The sequence below is a fragment of the Talpa europaea genome, assembly GCF_964194135.1.
Source record: "Talpa europaea genome assembly, chromosome: 3".
Lineage (NCBI taxonomy): Eukaryota > Metazoa > Chordata > Mammalia > Eulipotyphla > Talpidae > Talpa > Talpa europaea.
Window position 1 is genome coordinate 19,515,130 of NC_140069.1, and position 16,700 is coordinate 19,531,829.

A 16,700-nucleotide genomic window follows, 5' to 3' on the forward strand; every position below is an offset into this window, starting at 1 on the left:
TCTCTACTTTTCTCTACATCCAGGATATTCAGCCTTTGTTTATCACCACTCTAGTGCTTCCTAGTAGCAAGATAACTTTTAAAATAGCTGTATGTTATGTAATTCTTTATTATCCAGAATAACCTACCTGTTTCTCTGCTCTCCCAACTGGGTGAAGTTGATGAGTTTTGTCTTTTTTCCAAACATGAAAATTAAGATTTTTTTTCCCTAAATCAAAGATCAGTATTCTTCCATGCATTCACCCTTCCCTCAACTCCAGCTGACTCAAAGAGTAACTATTTTCTAAATGGTGATTTTTTTTTAATTTTCTTATATTCAATTTTAAAATTAGATGGAAGTATCAAATAATATCACTGGAAGATTAGTTTGTATTTAATTAATATAGTTTATAATAATATGATATAATTTTTAATTATATATATATTTTAAAATATTTATTTATACAAGCACTGGGTACAGTCAGAAGCGCGGGAGAGTGAGAGAATTCACCAGAACCAGAGCAGGGAGCAGAACAGGCAGAAGGACCAAAGTACACTGCTGAGGGGAGCAGCGGGTGGCAGGAGAGGTCTGCGCACCATGTGGGACCCTCGCCGGCAGCCGGGGATCGAACCGGCGCTGCAGAGGCTGCAGGCAGCTTCACAGCCCAGCGCTCAATCTCTGTGCCACCAGGGAAGGCCCAATTTTTTAATTATATTAATAAAAGTATCCACTGACTTGTTAATAATTCATTAATGATATTTAAATAAATGAATAATATCTAATATCTCTCAGCTCAAAGTATGTTATGTAGAATTGCCCACTTTGAGAAGCAGTTTAATTGAAAAGCAACAATGGTAATTTATAAACCTCCCATTCATTAGGTTTTGGTGATGGTTTCATTTGCTGTGCAGAAACTTTTCAATTTGACTTAGCCCTATTTATGTACTTTTGCTTTTGTTTCGCTTGATGTTGGAGAGGAAAGACAAGGACAAAGACTTCGGTAATGTTGATGTTGAAGAACTTATTACCTGTGCTTTCCTCGATGTATTATTTAATGGTTTCAGGTCTTATACAATATCACTTAGTGGTTCCATCACATTTATTTATGATAAACAGTAAATTTAATGTCATAAACAAATGAACACTTGATTGAGGCAATTCATGAGAAATTTATACAACTACCTTAAAACGTGAAATGAGAGAAATTCAAATAACTGTGTCTATTCCATTTCACTTGTTATTATAATGTATTTTTATAGCTCCTTAGGGCAAATCTGTGATGACTTTCCTTTTAAAGATTCACTCCTACTGAACAATGTTCTCTATATCACCAGTTAATGTTGCTATTCTATTAAGAATTAAATCTCTTTGTGTTTCAATTCAAAGTAATCCCTGATTCTTCTGTGCATTTTAATTTGGTTGTTGTCAGCTGACTAGCTATCAAAGTGAGATTCCAATTTCAATACTTACAATAGACTGACTACAACACAACAAAATCATGGATTCAGAACGTACAATTGCTTGATCATTTATTTAATGGGCATAGTATGTTCCTACATATTCCCCTCTGTAAATCATATTATTGGAAAAGTTATTTTTAGACAAATGAAATGAATTCCAGCTTGCAATATCAGTAGATAAGATCATAAAATTTAGTATGTTGCTTAACAGGATATAATAGTGGTACAAATTGAAAAAAAGTTTATACTCCTTAGTATCAAATTATACCTATAAATTTTTACTAACTAAATACATCTTCATAATTATATCTGATACTTCTTTTATTATGAAAAAGGATTCTAACTTTTTCTAAATTTTCTATTCAATTTGTTTTGACCAAGTTTTGAGTTTTTCTTTTTTGACAAATAATGTAATTTATTCTTGTGACACTGGACAAAGAATGGTGGGTATGATAGTAAAACTGACATTTTGAAAATTAGTGGATATTTCAAGTGACTAGTGCTTTGAAGTATAGTGGAGATGACTACAGAAATGTATTGGAAGGCACATTTTAAAAGGGTGAAAATTTATCAAAAATACTTATTTATCCAAGTTGGCTTTTCTGTTTTTTGTTCAAGATGGTAACAACTCCAAAGAAAATAAGTTTTGTCTTTAAGATACTTTCATTCTTTCATTGATCCAATATTTATTGAGTTATATGCAAAACATTGATAGTAATAGATACTTTCTCCACTCTCATGGAGCTTTGAGAAACTTAAAGAAAACAAATGTTAAACAAGAAAATACAACTGTGATTAGTGTCACAATATGTAATGCAATTGTGACAATATAATAGGAGAATTAATCTACACTGATATTAGGATACAGAAAGACGGGAACTCCATGCCTCCTAAACAAGCATGTTCTAATAGGATCCATCACCATCTATATGCACAAAGACAGAACTTTATTAGAATTAATGTGCATAGAGAAACAACTGAAAAAAGGATAATAGTTTACCAATAAAACACTGAAAGTTATCCATCCTCTCATGGGCAAATGTCCAGCCAAATATTAATAGGGTAAAACTGAAGTGGGGAGCTGCTGAGGCCCAAAAGCTGGTCACAAGGCACCTTTTTGCAGGGAACAATAGGAATGGGATGAAAGGCACCAGGTAAATCTGGGACGAAAAGAGCAAATGCAAAGTACAAATGAAGATCCTGGCTGCCATTTTCATTCTCCTTACATCTCTCTTACCCACACGTGTCTTTCAAGTTTCTCCACATTTCTCTCCTCCATATTCCCCCAGGTCCCTGTTGCAATTTCAAAGTGGAGAAGCATGTGACCCCCTCTCCATGTGTCTTTCTTCTGTGTGTCCCTCTTTTCTTTGTGTGTCCCAGAGTCCACCTGTCTTCCATGTTATATAGCTTGACCTTGCCGTTCAGTTCCAACCATAGTTAAGTGGCGTGGAGAAAATGGTGTCTTCCCCTTTTATGGAGATGTATCTTTTACAATGTGAAGTCAGGAGAAGGAAAATTATGGTGAAAGTAGTAAAAGAATTTGTTGAGGCAGAATTATAAACAGAGGGTAGGATGTTCAGTTTTCCACAGCTATTTCAGATCCAGATTCAGAATGCAATGTAATCTTGAAGTGCAAATTAGGAATATAAAATGTTATTTTATTAATAATATGTTATACCTGTTGGAAGTAATTCTGTGCTGATTGCAGTTTATGGAATCGTTGTAGTTAAAAAAAAATAAAAACTATTAACATCAAAAACATCTAAAAATAAAATGAATCAACAAAGCCCATCAGGGCAGATGAACAGATTTGAGACCTAGCTCTGTAATTTAAGAGAGCATAATGCTATTTAAGTACTGCAGGCCATAACTTTCTTACTTGCACTGTGACTGTAATATTAGGAGTTAACTTATTGTTATTAACTTATTGTTAACTTATTAGTTGACTTATTGTTATTGTGAGGATTAGATAAAACAAATATAAACAAAGTACTTAGCAAAGTTTTAGGCACTCAGTAAACATCAACTATATTATTATTTTCTACTTATAAGGACAACTGTGTGTTGAAAAATCTATATAAAAACTATAATAACCATCACATAAGAAAAACCATACGTATTAGTAAGATGAAAATCAGATTATGTGATTGAAAATAAATATAAATCACATAGTTTTCCATAGAAATAAGTTAAGCAAAGGAAAGATGACTGCAAAATATGCTTGGTTGATATCAAGGCCATTTATTTTCTAAGTATAACCCATACTTCTTACTGGAAGATTTAATTCAAAATATACATTTATTTGTTGATATATTCATGATAATTTAATGATAATTTTCTTTAGGGATTAGAACTTTTGACTTTGGCATTTTCAAATGATGGAGTTTATATGATATATAAGGTATTAAATATACTAAAAAATATACAATTTAAAAATGGTACATATTTTAAATAGTAATTTGAAAAGCAACCTAAAGGATTATTTTGCTATATAGTGTTATTCTAATATATACATGTTTACATGTTTCTTAATCTTAGATTTCAGACTGAACTGAATTATGATGTTCTTGAAGTTCATGATGGGCCAAATCTTCTGTCACCCTTGCTTGGATCTTACAATGGCACACAAGTGCCTCAGTTTCTGTTCAGTAGCAGTAATTTTATATACCTTCTATTTACAACAGACAACAGCCGCTCTAATAATGGTTTCAAGATTCATTATGAAAGTAAGTAATACCAAAATGTCTTTTGATTTCCTCATTGTGTTCTCCCTATACTTGGTATTACCATAATGTCATAAACAAAACTAATGGTTTTGTTTTTTAAAGAAATCAAAGCTCTCCTTGATTTATGAGAATGCTAATGGTTTACAAAGTGTGTGTTTTAGTAAATTCTGCAATGGATTTTTCAGTATTATCTATGTAATATTTGAGAGGAAATACTAAGGAAATATGAGAACTATAAAAAGGAAATCTTAAAAAATGAGTTCACTGACTATCTGTGCACAGCATTTTGTGTGCAAACCAATGTTAGACTAAATGTCAGTCTAAGATTTATAGGAACAATGACAAATTCTTTAAATATTGGCTTCATAAATTCAACCTTTCTTTTATGTTTTGCTGATACTAATTACCTAAATTTTCCATTAATAATACTACATTTTATTATTTTGTATGAAATATTAAAAATTATATTAACACTGTCTATGCCAAAATCTGTCCAATTAAACAATATAAATATGTACAATTTACAGTAGTTTTATTTCTCAAAGATATGTACAAAATAATATGCTAGGTACACTATAATTTATTTTAGTTGTTTGTTTCTTTTTTGTCTTCTTATATATATTAGTATTTAATTATGTTAACTTCCCTTCATTTAGAGCTTTATTGCATTGGAATATATTTTTTAAACATTATCCTAGAATGCAGAAGATTAGAGTAACACACACTTGGATATTTAAATACACTAAAAGGACCTTTATTGAGATGTTTAATTCAACAAGATTTTTTTTTTGAGCCTTGATTTTATTTATGTTTGCATGCATGTATGTATGTATTTAATACTGGTTTACATTGTTGGTGGTATTTTGAAAGTACAGAATCCCTCCCCTTTCAGGTATAGTTATGGTCATGTACCCACCACAGAAGCTCAGTAGTCTACCACAATAGTCCATTGTTCTCCCTCCCTACCACTCCAACTACCCCTCCCCCCTCTGATTACCACAGTTCTATAGTCAACTTTCAAGGCTTAGTTTTTTTTTCTTTTTCCTTTTTTTTTTTTTTTTAAGATTTATTTATTCATGCATACAAGACCTGGGCACAGGCCAGAGATGCAGGGGGGTGAGAGGATTCACCAGAGACAGACTGGGGGACAGAACAGGCAGACTGACTGAAATACACTGCTGAGGGGAGCAGCAGGTGAGACAGGAGAGGTCTGCTGCGCCATGTGGGTTGCTCCCTGGCTGACCAGGGATCAAACTTGTGCTGCAGAGGCTGTGGATTGCTTCATAATGCGTGCTTAACCCGTTACACCACAAGGGAGGCCCTCAAGGTTTAGTTTTTAAGTGTGTATTTTCAATAGTTGTTCACAGTAGGGCCATTTTTCAAAATTTATTTCAAAATGAATTCTTACTAGCAGATTTTTTTTTTTAATCAGTTTGCTTCAAAAGAGCAAACATCTTTTCTTTAGTCCTCTGCTGTTTCCCATTCAGCTCCACCCAAACCAAGTGTGTGGTCTTTACCATGTATCAGATGCAGGACTATTTAAAGGATTAAGTGAAACCATATATGCAAAATATCATTATAATGGCTAATGTGCAGTAAGCACTCAATAATAATAGCACTTATGTTTTTGCTATAAAAACTAAGAAGATGAACAATAAAAACAGGAAGTCTAGCTCAAGTTTCTTTGTTGTTAAAGAAGAGCTTGAGGACACTGACTAAAAATGATAAGGTGACTTTTGCAACATTGGATTTTATAAAAGGGGAGAGAATAAGTTCAATTCTGACTACAAGTGGGAATGTATAGCCAAGGAAGTAGAAAATTACTAAGCACTTAGGTAGGGGGATTCTGACTAAACCTACAAGAGAGGATTTTTACTTACCAGAGATAAAATATTAAGAGAGAGATAAAATATTAAGAAAAGTAGATGAGGAATTTTTCAGACATTCAAGGGAGAAGTCAATAAATTGACCCAACAGAATTTTTGCTAAATTTATAGTGAATGTGTCACAAACAGCCTAAAGGTGAGGTCTTGTCAAAAGGAGAACTCAGAGGACCCTGACTACATTTGATTAAAAGGAGAAAGTCTTGTTACAGTCAGCAAGTTGGTCACCTTAGGCTCTTGGTGACATTGTTCAAATTATTTTTGGGAATCAATGCCTAAAAAGGCAGAATGGATACCCAGAACTAGGAGAGCCTGAGGTCAATGAGAGAAATCCTGGATATTGATTTAGGTCAAATCTGACCAGAAGACAACAACTTTCAATTTAGATTAGTTTATAAGAAATCATTTTATTTTTTGATTATAATTAGTTTTGTGGTTTACTTATTATTATGAAATACTGTATAATATAACAAGCCCTTTCATATCTCAAATTTCCCTAGTGTAACAAAATTTTATGGAAGGATTTCTTGTGGTGCTACCACTCTGTTGCTGAATGTGGGCCTTCTCTCTGATGGCACATAAGCCAGTAATCATCCACCAGTCTTTGAGAAAATAATGTTCTATACAAGTTCACCTGGAAGGAGACTGGAAGCCAGGGTCAAATCTGTCTCGCTGCTGTTTGGTCTTTGGGCAGTATTTATGGAATTGAGGAAAAAGAATGTGTGAAAAATATAAATCAGTAGAGTCTCATTGGCTGCTTTCTGCTGAATCATGGTGTAACTCAAACTTTGGTCCAGAACTGCCCCAAAACTGAGAGAGGAACTATATTGACATCATTGTTTATCTAATAAACTTGAAGCTATGAAGGCCTTGGGTAGCGTAAGGGAGATAATTAATGATATGCTTTTCAGTGAGGGTAGATTTCAGACATATTTTGTGGAGGAATAAAAAGGTGTGATGGATTGAAAAATGAGTGAGTCTTACAAAGCCTTAGGTTCTTAGGAGAGTAAAAGTCACATTGACTGTGAAAAGGCATGATGCAGGTGAAAGTAATTGCATGGATGACAATATTTTTTATGTGCAATTTTAACTTCTCATTAAACAACATTTAAATAGATGAAAATTCTTGATAAGTACCCTTAAATATCAATTTACTTCTATAAAATGGAACTTCTATTTTTTTTTCAGTTGTTTAGCTTTATTTTTAAATTGAGCGGCTAATACAAGTAAATACCCTGTGAATGTGATTTAATATATAATTTTTGAAAATGCTAGTTATTGTGCTTTTAGAATATAAGATAGCAATTATTCATTGTTTAAATTTTCAGTTTAGGAAGAATAAGATAATTATATATTTTACCATATACCCATGGATCTCAACAAGGAACATTTTTTTTTGTTTTGTTTTGTTTTTAAAGATTTATTTATTTATGCATAACAGGAACTGGGGTACAGGCCAGAGGTGTAGGGGGTGAGAGGATTCATCAGAGACAGAGCAGGGAACAGAACAGGCAGATGTTCTGAAATGCACTGCTGAGGGGAGCAGTGGGTAAGTCAGGAGAGGTCTGCTGCACCATGTGGGTAGCTCCCTGGGTGGGATCAAACTCATGCTGTGATGGCGGCTGATAGCTTCATAGGTTGTGTCTTAACCCCTTGAGCCACCAGCGAGGCCCAGGAACATTTTTGTAAGTATGGATATTTGCCAATATCTGGAGACATTTTTGATAGTTAAGACTGTGGAAATACTGATGGTATTTAGCATGTAGAGGACAGGGGTACTGCTAAATATATTGCAGTACAGTTGACAGCCCCACAACAAAGAACTATTCAACCCCAAACTCAGTACAGTCAGGTTGAGAAATGATGTCTAATATGGGGAAAAGCACTGTCATGATATGGTCTCTGCTAGGGATTATAAGTCATGAGGAAGATTATCATAAGGCGACACCAAAGTACACTTTTAAGTTACCAAAAGGCCCCAACAAGTAGCCATCAAAGCAATTGCACTGTGCCTCTACTCTTCTTTTTCTATGTATTTTCTATCAAAATGATAAATATTGGACTTAAAAGTTGTTTAAAATTTTTTTAAATATTTATTTATTTATTTTTATTTTTTTTTTAAATTTTTTTTTGAGGCATGTTTTATTTATTTATTTGTTTGTTTGTTTTTGTTTATACATGCACTGGGTACAGTCAGAAGCACGGGAGGGTGAGAGAATTCACCAGAGCCAGAGCGGGGAGCAGAGCAGGCAGAAGGACCAAAGTACACTGCTGAGGGGAGCAGCGGGTGGCAGGAGAGGTCTGCGCACCATGCGGGACCCTCCTCCAGTGGACGGGGAGCAGCCGGGGATCGAACCGGCGCCGCAGAGGCCGCGGGCAGCTTCTAAACCCAGCGCTCAACCGCTGCGCCACCGGGGAGGCCCTAAATATTTATTTATTTATGCATACAAGAGCTGAGATTCAGTATAGAGGTGCAGGGAAGTGAGAGGATTCACCAGAGACAGAGTGGGGAGCAGAACAGGTAGAATGACTGGAACACACTGCTGAGGGGAGCAGTGGGCAAGACAGGAGAGGTCTTCTGATCTGTGTGGGTCAGCTCCTGGCCAGGGATTGAACTTTTGCTGTAGTGGTTGCCAATAGCTTCATAGTACTAAGACTTAATCCCTTGCTCCACTAAGGAGTCCCAAATTTGGTTAATATTTTAGAAGCACATTATAAATAGTAAACAAAATGCAGAATATATATTTAAAAATATAGAATATATTTACAAAAATACAAAAGGGAATAGAAAATTGTACATTTTAATGAATTTCTACACAATTGATTAATCTGATTTTTATCTTTGTGGATAGTATATGTCAAAGCAATTTTTTAAAAAATAAATTCCTCACTTTTAAAATAAAACTATGGGCACATTACTTGTAAAAATCATCAGTCACATTTATTTGAAGAATAGTAATTAATTTTATAAAATATTATTTCCATCAAGCTTATTGTTTGCTCTATTCCCTTTGTTTCTCAGGTGTTACAGTGAATACCTATTCATGCTTGGATCCCGGCATACCTGTACATGGTCGTCGCTACGGTCATGATTTTTCCATTGGATCTACAGTTTCATTTAGTTGTGATCCAGGATACAGACTGAGTCATGAAGAGCCTCTTCTATGTGAAAAAAACCACTGGTGGAGTCATCAACTCCCAACTTGTGATGGTAAGAATTCAGTTTGCAAAATTGCTTACATATAGAGCAAAAAGAAATCAGTATGTTCTTTATGAAATGTGTGGTTTAATACAATTATAAATATTTCATATTTTTACAAGAATATCTTGAATTTTGGGTATTTATGTCACCATGCCATTGATAAAAAAGAAAAAAAAAATAACACTGATAATCAGTTATCCTTACCCAATGCCTAAGAATGATCTCTTTCTTTCTCTCTCTCTCTCTCTCTCTCTCTCTCTTTCTCTCTCTCTCTCTCTCTCTCTCTCTATATATATATATATATATATATATATATATATATATACGCACACACACACACACACACACACACGCGCGCTGATCTATCCATTTTAAGTACATATTCTGGCTTGATCTTTCACCAAAATAGCATTGATGGTGTCAATGCTCCAAGGAAATTTACCTCCTGTCTGGGAGGAAATATGTATTAGACCACATTACTTTGCTACACAGTGCTACGGCTATATATCCAGATTTTCCTTTGGTAGTGACGTTCTGATTGTAGTGAATAGTATACCAATGACCTTGCTGCTTCTTTGTCGCTATAAAACATAATTCAGAAATGCTTCATTACTCAAGAAACACATATGTCATTACAGTGGAATGATTTACCTAAGCTTGGGAAGCACTTTTATACTTGCTTTTTCAAAAAGCACAATGTAAATGTATGCATTATTTAGTGCTGGCCTTTAATTTTATTTATAACACTATTTACAACTTCTGTACTTATTCTTTTTCAAAGAAGAAGATCACATTTGTCATTTTATGATTAAATTTTCAAGTACTGTCAGTGCCATCATATTTTAGTAACAGCTTAGACCGATTTGTTTATATAAAGAGGTTTTAAAGAATCATCAGCATATCTTCTCTGTATTTAATACAATACCATTTATAATTCTTGTGATTGTAAGTGACAGAAATCCAATTCTAATTGGTTTTAAAAGATAAAAAACTGAATTTGTTATTCAATTATTCAAGTCTTAGAAAAGGCAGGGATGGCATACTTTTCATAGCTAATTATAAATAGGAATTCAGACCTTTTAGAGATCTCTCCATTTTCCACCTAGACTGTTCTCTATGCTTTGACATAATTCTATTTAATTGCAGCCAGTCTTTTTCCATATGTGGGACTGGTAACTTAAAGCCTACATTTTCAGCATCAGAGAATAAAGAGAGTTCTATCTTGATCCACTAGAACATCCCAGGGGAGGCCTCTCATTGGTTCATACATAGGTCAGTTACTATAGTAAAGAAGTTACGTAATATAGAAGAAGGATCCAATATGGTTCACCTTGTCTTAGTTATGTGTTCATGTATCCCTATGATTATCCCATCTTGATCTGTCCTCTTTTGTATTCTCATTCACCCTGAGCATAACTGGACAGCTGAATTATATTCACCTTTAAATTGACAAATATTTGTATAATGCAGCTACTTAGTTCTTCATTAACTTGAACTAAAATATCCTATCACCTCATAAACCTAATTGGTGCATTTAACCCTCCAATCTAAACTGTTTCCCCAAAGACAGCTAATCCAAGTTTCATGGAATAAAGGGAGAAAAAAAAACAAGCAGAATTTCTTTCCCTGGCCTGGGACTGTAACTTTGATTGGCCTAGATTGTCAGTATGTTCAGAGACAGCATGCTTTATTCTTACTCACATCAGCTCTTTGGCATCTTTATAGATTAATTGATGTACCAAGCAAACTAGACAATGAGGGTTGGTGGTAACAATAATGATAGCTGACATTTACTATTTACCATGTACAGTTTCTGCTTTATATATATATATATATATATATATATAATTCATTTTATCTTCATTTTATCTTCAAAATAGCTCATGAGGCTAGTTTGTGGATATTCTATAGTACTTGGAATGTGTGACTGGAAAATAGAACATTCTCTCTACAAAAATATCACATGGAAAGAGTAATTTGAATTCTGTTCATTTTTTTGTATTCTTTGGTCTCTAAGTAAAAATTGATCCTCTCTAAATTAAGAATCTCTTTCCTTCTTCTCTTGACCTCTTAGGTCTACTCCCTCCAGAGCAACCAGCATTTTTCTTTATAAATTAAGGGAGATCAGAACATTCTAGTATATATCATCATAGGAAGAATAAAATCCAAAGACTTTTGTTTGGCCTAATTGTCCCCAAGTAATCTGAACTTTATGTCATCTCTCACTAGTTTCTCCCTCATACTTGCCTCTGCACTCCAGCTACTCTGGTCTCGTGGCTACTCATCAAATGTGATAACTCCTTCACTTCTCTAAGTATTTCCATTTAAAATCCTTTCCCTTCTTCCTTAAACTGGATTCACTTCCCAATTTTAATCACTATCCATTTTAAAGCTGTCTCATTGACCATTCCTTATAAAAGAGTGGTCCCTGTCATGCCACTTGTATTTTTCTTCACAGTATTTACCATGCTTTAAAATTATCTTTATGTATTACTGTCTGCTTTTCTACCAAAATTTAAGTTTTATATGGCAAGACTTTGTTATGTTCAAAACCTGTCCACAGTGCCAAGAACAGTTCCCATTACACAGTTGTTATCCAATAAATCTTTGTTGGTAAAACAATAAATGAGCTAAATTTTCCAGTTTTATGGGAATACTTGCTGTATTTTACTTCACACATTAATTTTTTGCCCTTTGTCTTCACTCATGTTGTTCCTTTACACTAGAATGTCCTAGCCTTTCCCTTAACTGTGTTTATCAAAATCCTAGTTTATCTTTAAAGGTAATTGACTTGACTGTACTTTCCCTGGATAAAGCATCTTGACAAAATCTCAACTTTTCCTAGACACTGTTCTCTATTATAGCAATTTTGCTTCCTTTTAACCACCTATTGATTCACCAAATCAATATTTGTTAATTATACTGTGTAGGCACTGAAGAAATATTGTTGAACATGAGTAAATACTGTCTATGTATACTTCTTGAGCTAATAGAGTAAATAACAGTAATGCTAATTTTCTTATTTCTCTTGTATTCTTGAAGTCATGAACCATGTGTTAATCTTATTTCCTTAACATGTTTTAAAAAGACATTTGACCCATAAGAAATTAGATTTAAACAGCAAAACAAACTTTTTACCAATCTTTTAAAATTAATCTCACTCAAATATATCTATAGTATTTTTTCATAGAATTGAGATTTTAAGAGCTTTAGAGAATATCAGACAAGAAAAGTCAGAATAGCACTCTGCTTTGGTCAACAGGTTTCAAAGGTAGCATGAATGTCAAAAGCCACAGCCAAAGTTTTCTATATAACAAGGAAATAAGATTGTCATGAGACCAGGAGGAAAGTTCAGGTCATATGCCTGATATGACACAACCCTTCAGGAGCTAGTCACTGTTAATTAAGATAGCTTCCCTTTTTGATCGGTAGGTGGTACATATATCTTCAACTGCTGAAGACAAGCCCTGTTTTCACCCTTTTCTTTTTACCCCAGTTCTATCTTTAAATCCTCCTATTTTGTTGGGTAAATAATACAACCATATTACTGGGGGGGGTACATTTAGAATGAAAGAGGTTACATCGTTATATAAGGGTAACCCAAGTCATTTGAGGCAGAACCCAAAACTGAACTGAATGTACTTAAATTTCATAATTTCTTTTATTTCTTCCACATTAATAAAATATTTCATTATATGGACTAAAACAAAAGAGTGCAGAAATTGATATTTATGATGCAAGAGTTCAAGATCAGCAAGGGTGCATAGATCTCAAGCATAAATCAAGGGTATATATCTCCAAGTGGGCAAACCTGAAAATAAGAAAATATCAAGTTTGAGATTTAGAACTAGTCAACTATCTAATAAAAAATAGTAATTGGATTAATAATCGGTGGCTATTTCCATGTTTTATTGCCATACTCAAAATGTCTTGGTGTATCCTCATCTAGAAATTGTCTGTTTTGGTAACAGATTGGCATTTGCCTGGTATATTATCACTCTGTTGCAAAGGAAGGTCTGATTCTACAATGTGGGCAATTGCATTTGGGTTTCACTTTTGAGATACTTTATTATTTTACAACTCCAGTTGATGCTTATTATATATGACGGTCATCATATATGACAACCATCAGAGAGAAAAAAGCTACTGGACAGTATTATTGCATAGCTAATTGTTTTCAGTCATAATTTGGACTATCTCTGTAACTTTGTTGTACCACTGATATTTGTACTTTTAGGTGCTTTTCTTTGTCTGCTCTTAGTTCTCACATAAAATAGCCAGTTTTTCATATATCGTTCCTAAGTTCTCTGCAGCATGTCAAAGATTCAGTTAATATACTTTATCTCTCAATCATAGCATCTAAACCCATGTCTGCTGTAAAGTATTTGTCTACTTAAATATATATGGCATCAGTTAGCAAGATTGTTGGAATAAATTGGAATTATTTCAAAAGAGGTGATGTACAAGAAAAGAAAGGAAAAACACATTTTTTAGATACCCTTTTTCTAAATGAAGCTTATATAAATGACGTATATTCTTTTAAACTAAATTATAAAAAAAAAATTTAAAAAATTATTATATAAAATTTTAATAGTCTCTATACTGTTGTCTTTTGGAATATGTTTAAACTTCATTTTCTATTTCAAAGTTAAAAAAATCTCATAAAAATTTAAGTCTTCTTTTATTCATCTTAAAATTTTGGATTATCTCATGATTTAATCTAATAGGCTATTTGATTTCCACTTATGCATTCTTATTCTAATAGTAAGGGCCCTTTTTAGAGAAGCAAACATCATCAGATAGAGAGACTATTCAGTAATAACCATTTGTAAAATTAATTCAATTCAAACAAGTTTCCTATTGAGTACATGTAGTCAATCACATGTAGTAATCTCTTCTGATTGTTCTAAAAACTAACAACATAAAGCAAATACAATTCAAAATATTTGCATTGTAAAACAATCTCATTTAGTATGATGGAAGATTTCATTACTTGATGAAAATGATTCTGCTGCTGGAAAACTGTTTAAATAATACACAATACTTTTGACTAATAAAAATCCAAAAGATATAGATCAGCTAAATATTAGAATATAAAGACAAGGATAACTGACACACTTAAAAATTGACATGCTTAAAAAATTTTTCTGGAGATGAACAGATTCAATGAACCTATTAGAAAATGAATGTTGCCCTTGGATAACTTTTATACAGATTAATCATGGTGGGGGAGATCTACAGAGTCAAAAATAAGGGGAGGGTGTCATATCTTCTTTTTTTTTTTTTAAAGATTTATTTATTTATTTTATACAAGAACCAGGGTACAGGCCAGATGTGTGGGAGGGTGAGAGAATTCTCCAGAGCCAGAAGGGGGAAAAGAACAGGCAGACTGATGAAACACACTGCTGAGGGGAGCAGCGGGCGTGGCAGGAGAGGTCTGCCGCGCCATGTGGAACCCTTGCTGGCCTGCCAGGGATCAAACCGATACTACAGAGGCTGTGGACAGCTTCGCAGCATGGCGCTCAACCGCCTGCACCACCAGGGGAGGCCCCATATATTTCTTGTTGAGATAAGAACTTACGATATGGAAAGAAAAGAAAATAACAACAGTTTCAACAACCTGCCCAAAATCATGGACTCTAAAACTAGACTGCTTGAATTGTCTTTGAACTTGCTTTATTATCGTAAACCATGAATAATTACACTATTTTTAACAGTAATTTCAGTAAGATTGTAGTGAGGAGTTAATTTAGTTAATATAGAGTCTTCATAGCAGTGCCAATCACATTGTAAGTTCAGTATGTGCTTAGTTTTTTTTTTTTTTTATACAGAGAATTAACTGTGGAATAGTTGCAATTGTATCCTAATTTTTTTTTAAGATTTATTTATTTATGCATAAAAGAACTGGGGTATAGGCCAAATGTGCAGGCAATAAAAGGATTCCCCAGAGACTGAGTGGGGAGCAGAACAGGCAGATTGACTGAAATACTCTGCTGCGGGGAGCAGTGGGCGAGTCAGGAGAGGTCTGCTGTGCCATGTGGGTTGCTCCCTGGCTGGCTGGTAATCGAACTCGTACTACAGAGTCTGCAGCTAGCTTCATAGTGCTGTGCTTAACCCCTTGCACCACCAGGGAGGCCCTATATCCTAAGTTTCATGAGATATAAAGTACATGTATTTTCACTGTGTCATAAAAATTCCTCTATACTTTGTCATGTGATTATAATCAGTGTAACAATAATAATGTTTAGTGATAATATATTAGTTGCTAGCCATTCCTTCTAAATATTAAATGTGCTTATTACTATTTAACTTAATTCATTTACTTGGAGAACGTCTGTTTAATTTTCCACCTTAAAAATAGTTGTGTTAGGGCCTCCCCTGGTGGCTCAGTGGTTGAGCGCTGGGCTGCGAAACTACCCGCAGCCTCTGCAGTGCCTGTTTGATCCCTGGCCACAGGCGAGGGTCCCACATGGCACAGCAGACCTCTCCTGCCATGCCCACTACTCCCCTCAGCAGTGTATTTCATCAGTCTGCCTATTCTGTTCCCCGCTCTGGCTCTGGTGAATTCTCTCACCCTCCCGTGCCTCTGATGTACCCAGTGCTTGTATAAATAAATAAATAAATCTTTAAAAAAATTTAAGAGTTTTCCTAAAAAAAAAAAAAAAAAAGGTGTGGTAGATGCAACTACTGATTCAAAATAACCAAGAAACTTTCCAAGCACAGAAAGCAGGATATTCAACAAGTAATTTTATACCAAAGCATGCTGAAATCCAGAAGAGATATATATTTTATACAGATACATACATGAACCAACATGCATGCACAGGAACTGACATACTTTCCCAAAATTAAACATCTCTCCTTTTTGTTAACTTTTATATGTTGAAATTAATTAACTGATTTACCTCTTATTTTTGATGTCTCTGTTCACCTAGTTTTACTGTAGCTGTATGATAGATATCTAATTCTTTCAAACACATGTTGTATGAATTAATCTAGTAGTTCACTTTCACTCATTACATTTCACTCAACATTTCATACTGTTTTTTTAATATGACTTTCAAAATGGAGAATAATAGAAATTGTCGTGTAATAAGAATAGACATATGTACAAATAATCTAATAAAAATGAATATTCTTCTGTCAAGAAACACAATGAATTACAAGGAAAATAAAAAACAGGTTCATTTAGCACTACCATTATCTTATGATAGTATACCTCTTATATTAATCACAAAATTCATTGCAGCCTTTTAAAAAAAATTGAAAGGAAATCGAGAGGTTCAGTAAGAATAGTTACCACTGAAGACCTGTGTAGGTTCTAAACAGGAGCCTAGGACACAAAATCATACATGTTACTGTGATATCTTAATTAATGAATAGGATTGGAAGCTTGGACTTGGTCTCAGGAAGACAGCCTATATTACAAACTCCAAGAGAGGTAGTAGAC

At 34.0% G+C, this 16,700-nt stretch overlaps 1 protein-coding gene across 1 annotated transcript in view; it reads left to right on the forward strand.

The window, feature by feature from the left end:
- The window catches only part of CSMD3 (CUB and Sushi multiple domains 3), a gene marked incomplete at both ends in the record, with an annotated part of 827,299 nt that overhangs the window by 533,317 nt on the left and 277,282 nt on the right, over positions 1–16,700 (forward strand). The window contains 2 exons of the mRNA XM_084229760.1: positions 3,978–4,165; positions 9,071–9,259. Of these exons, the coding sequence (XP_084085886.1) occupies positions 3,978–4,165; positions 9,071–9,259 (377 nt within the window). The remainder of the gene's footprint in view (positions 1–3,977; positions 4,166–9,070; positions 9,260–16,700) is intronic.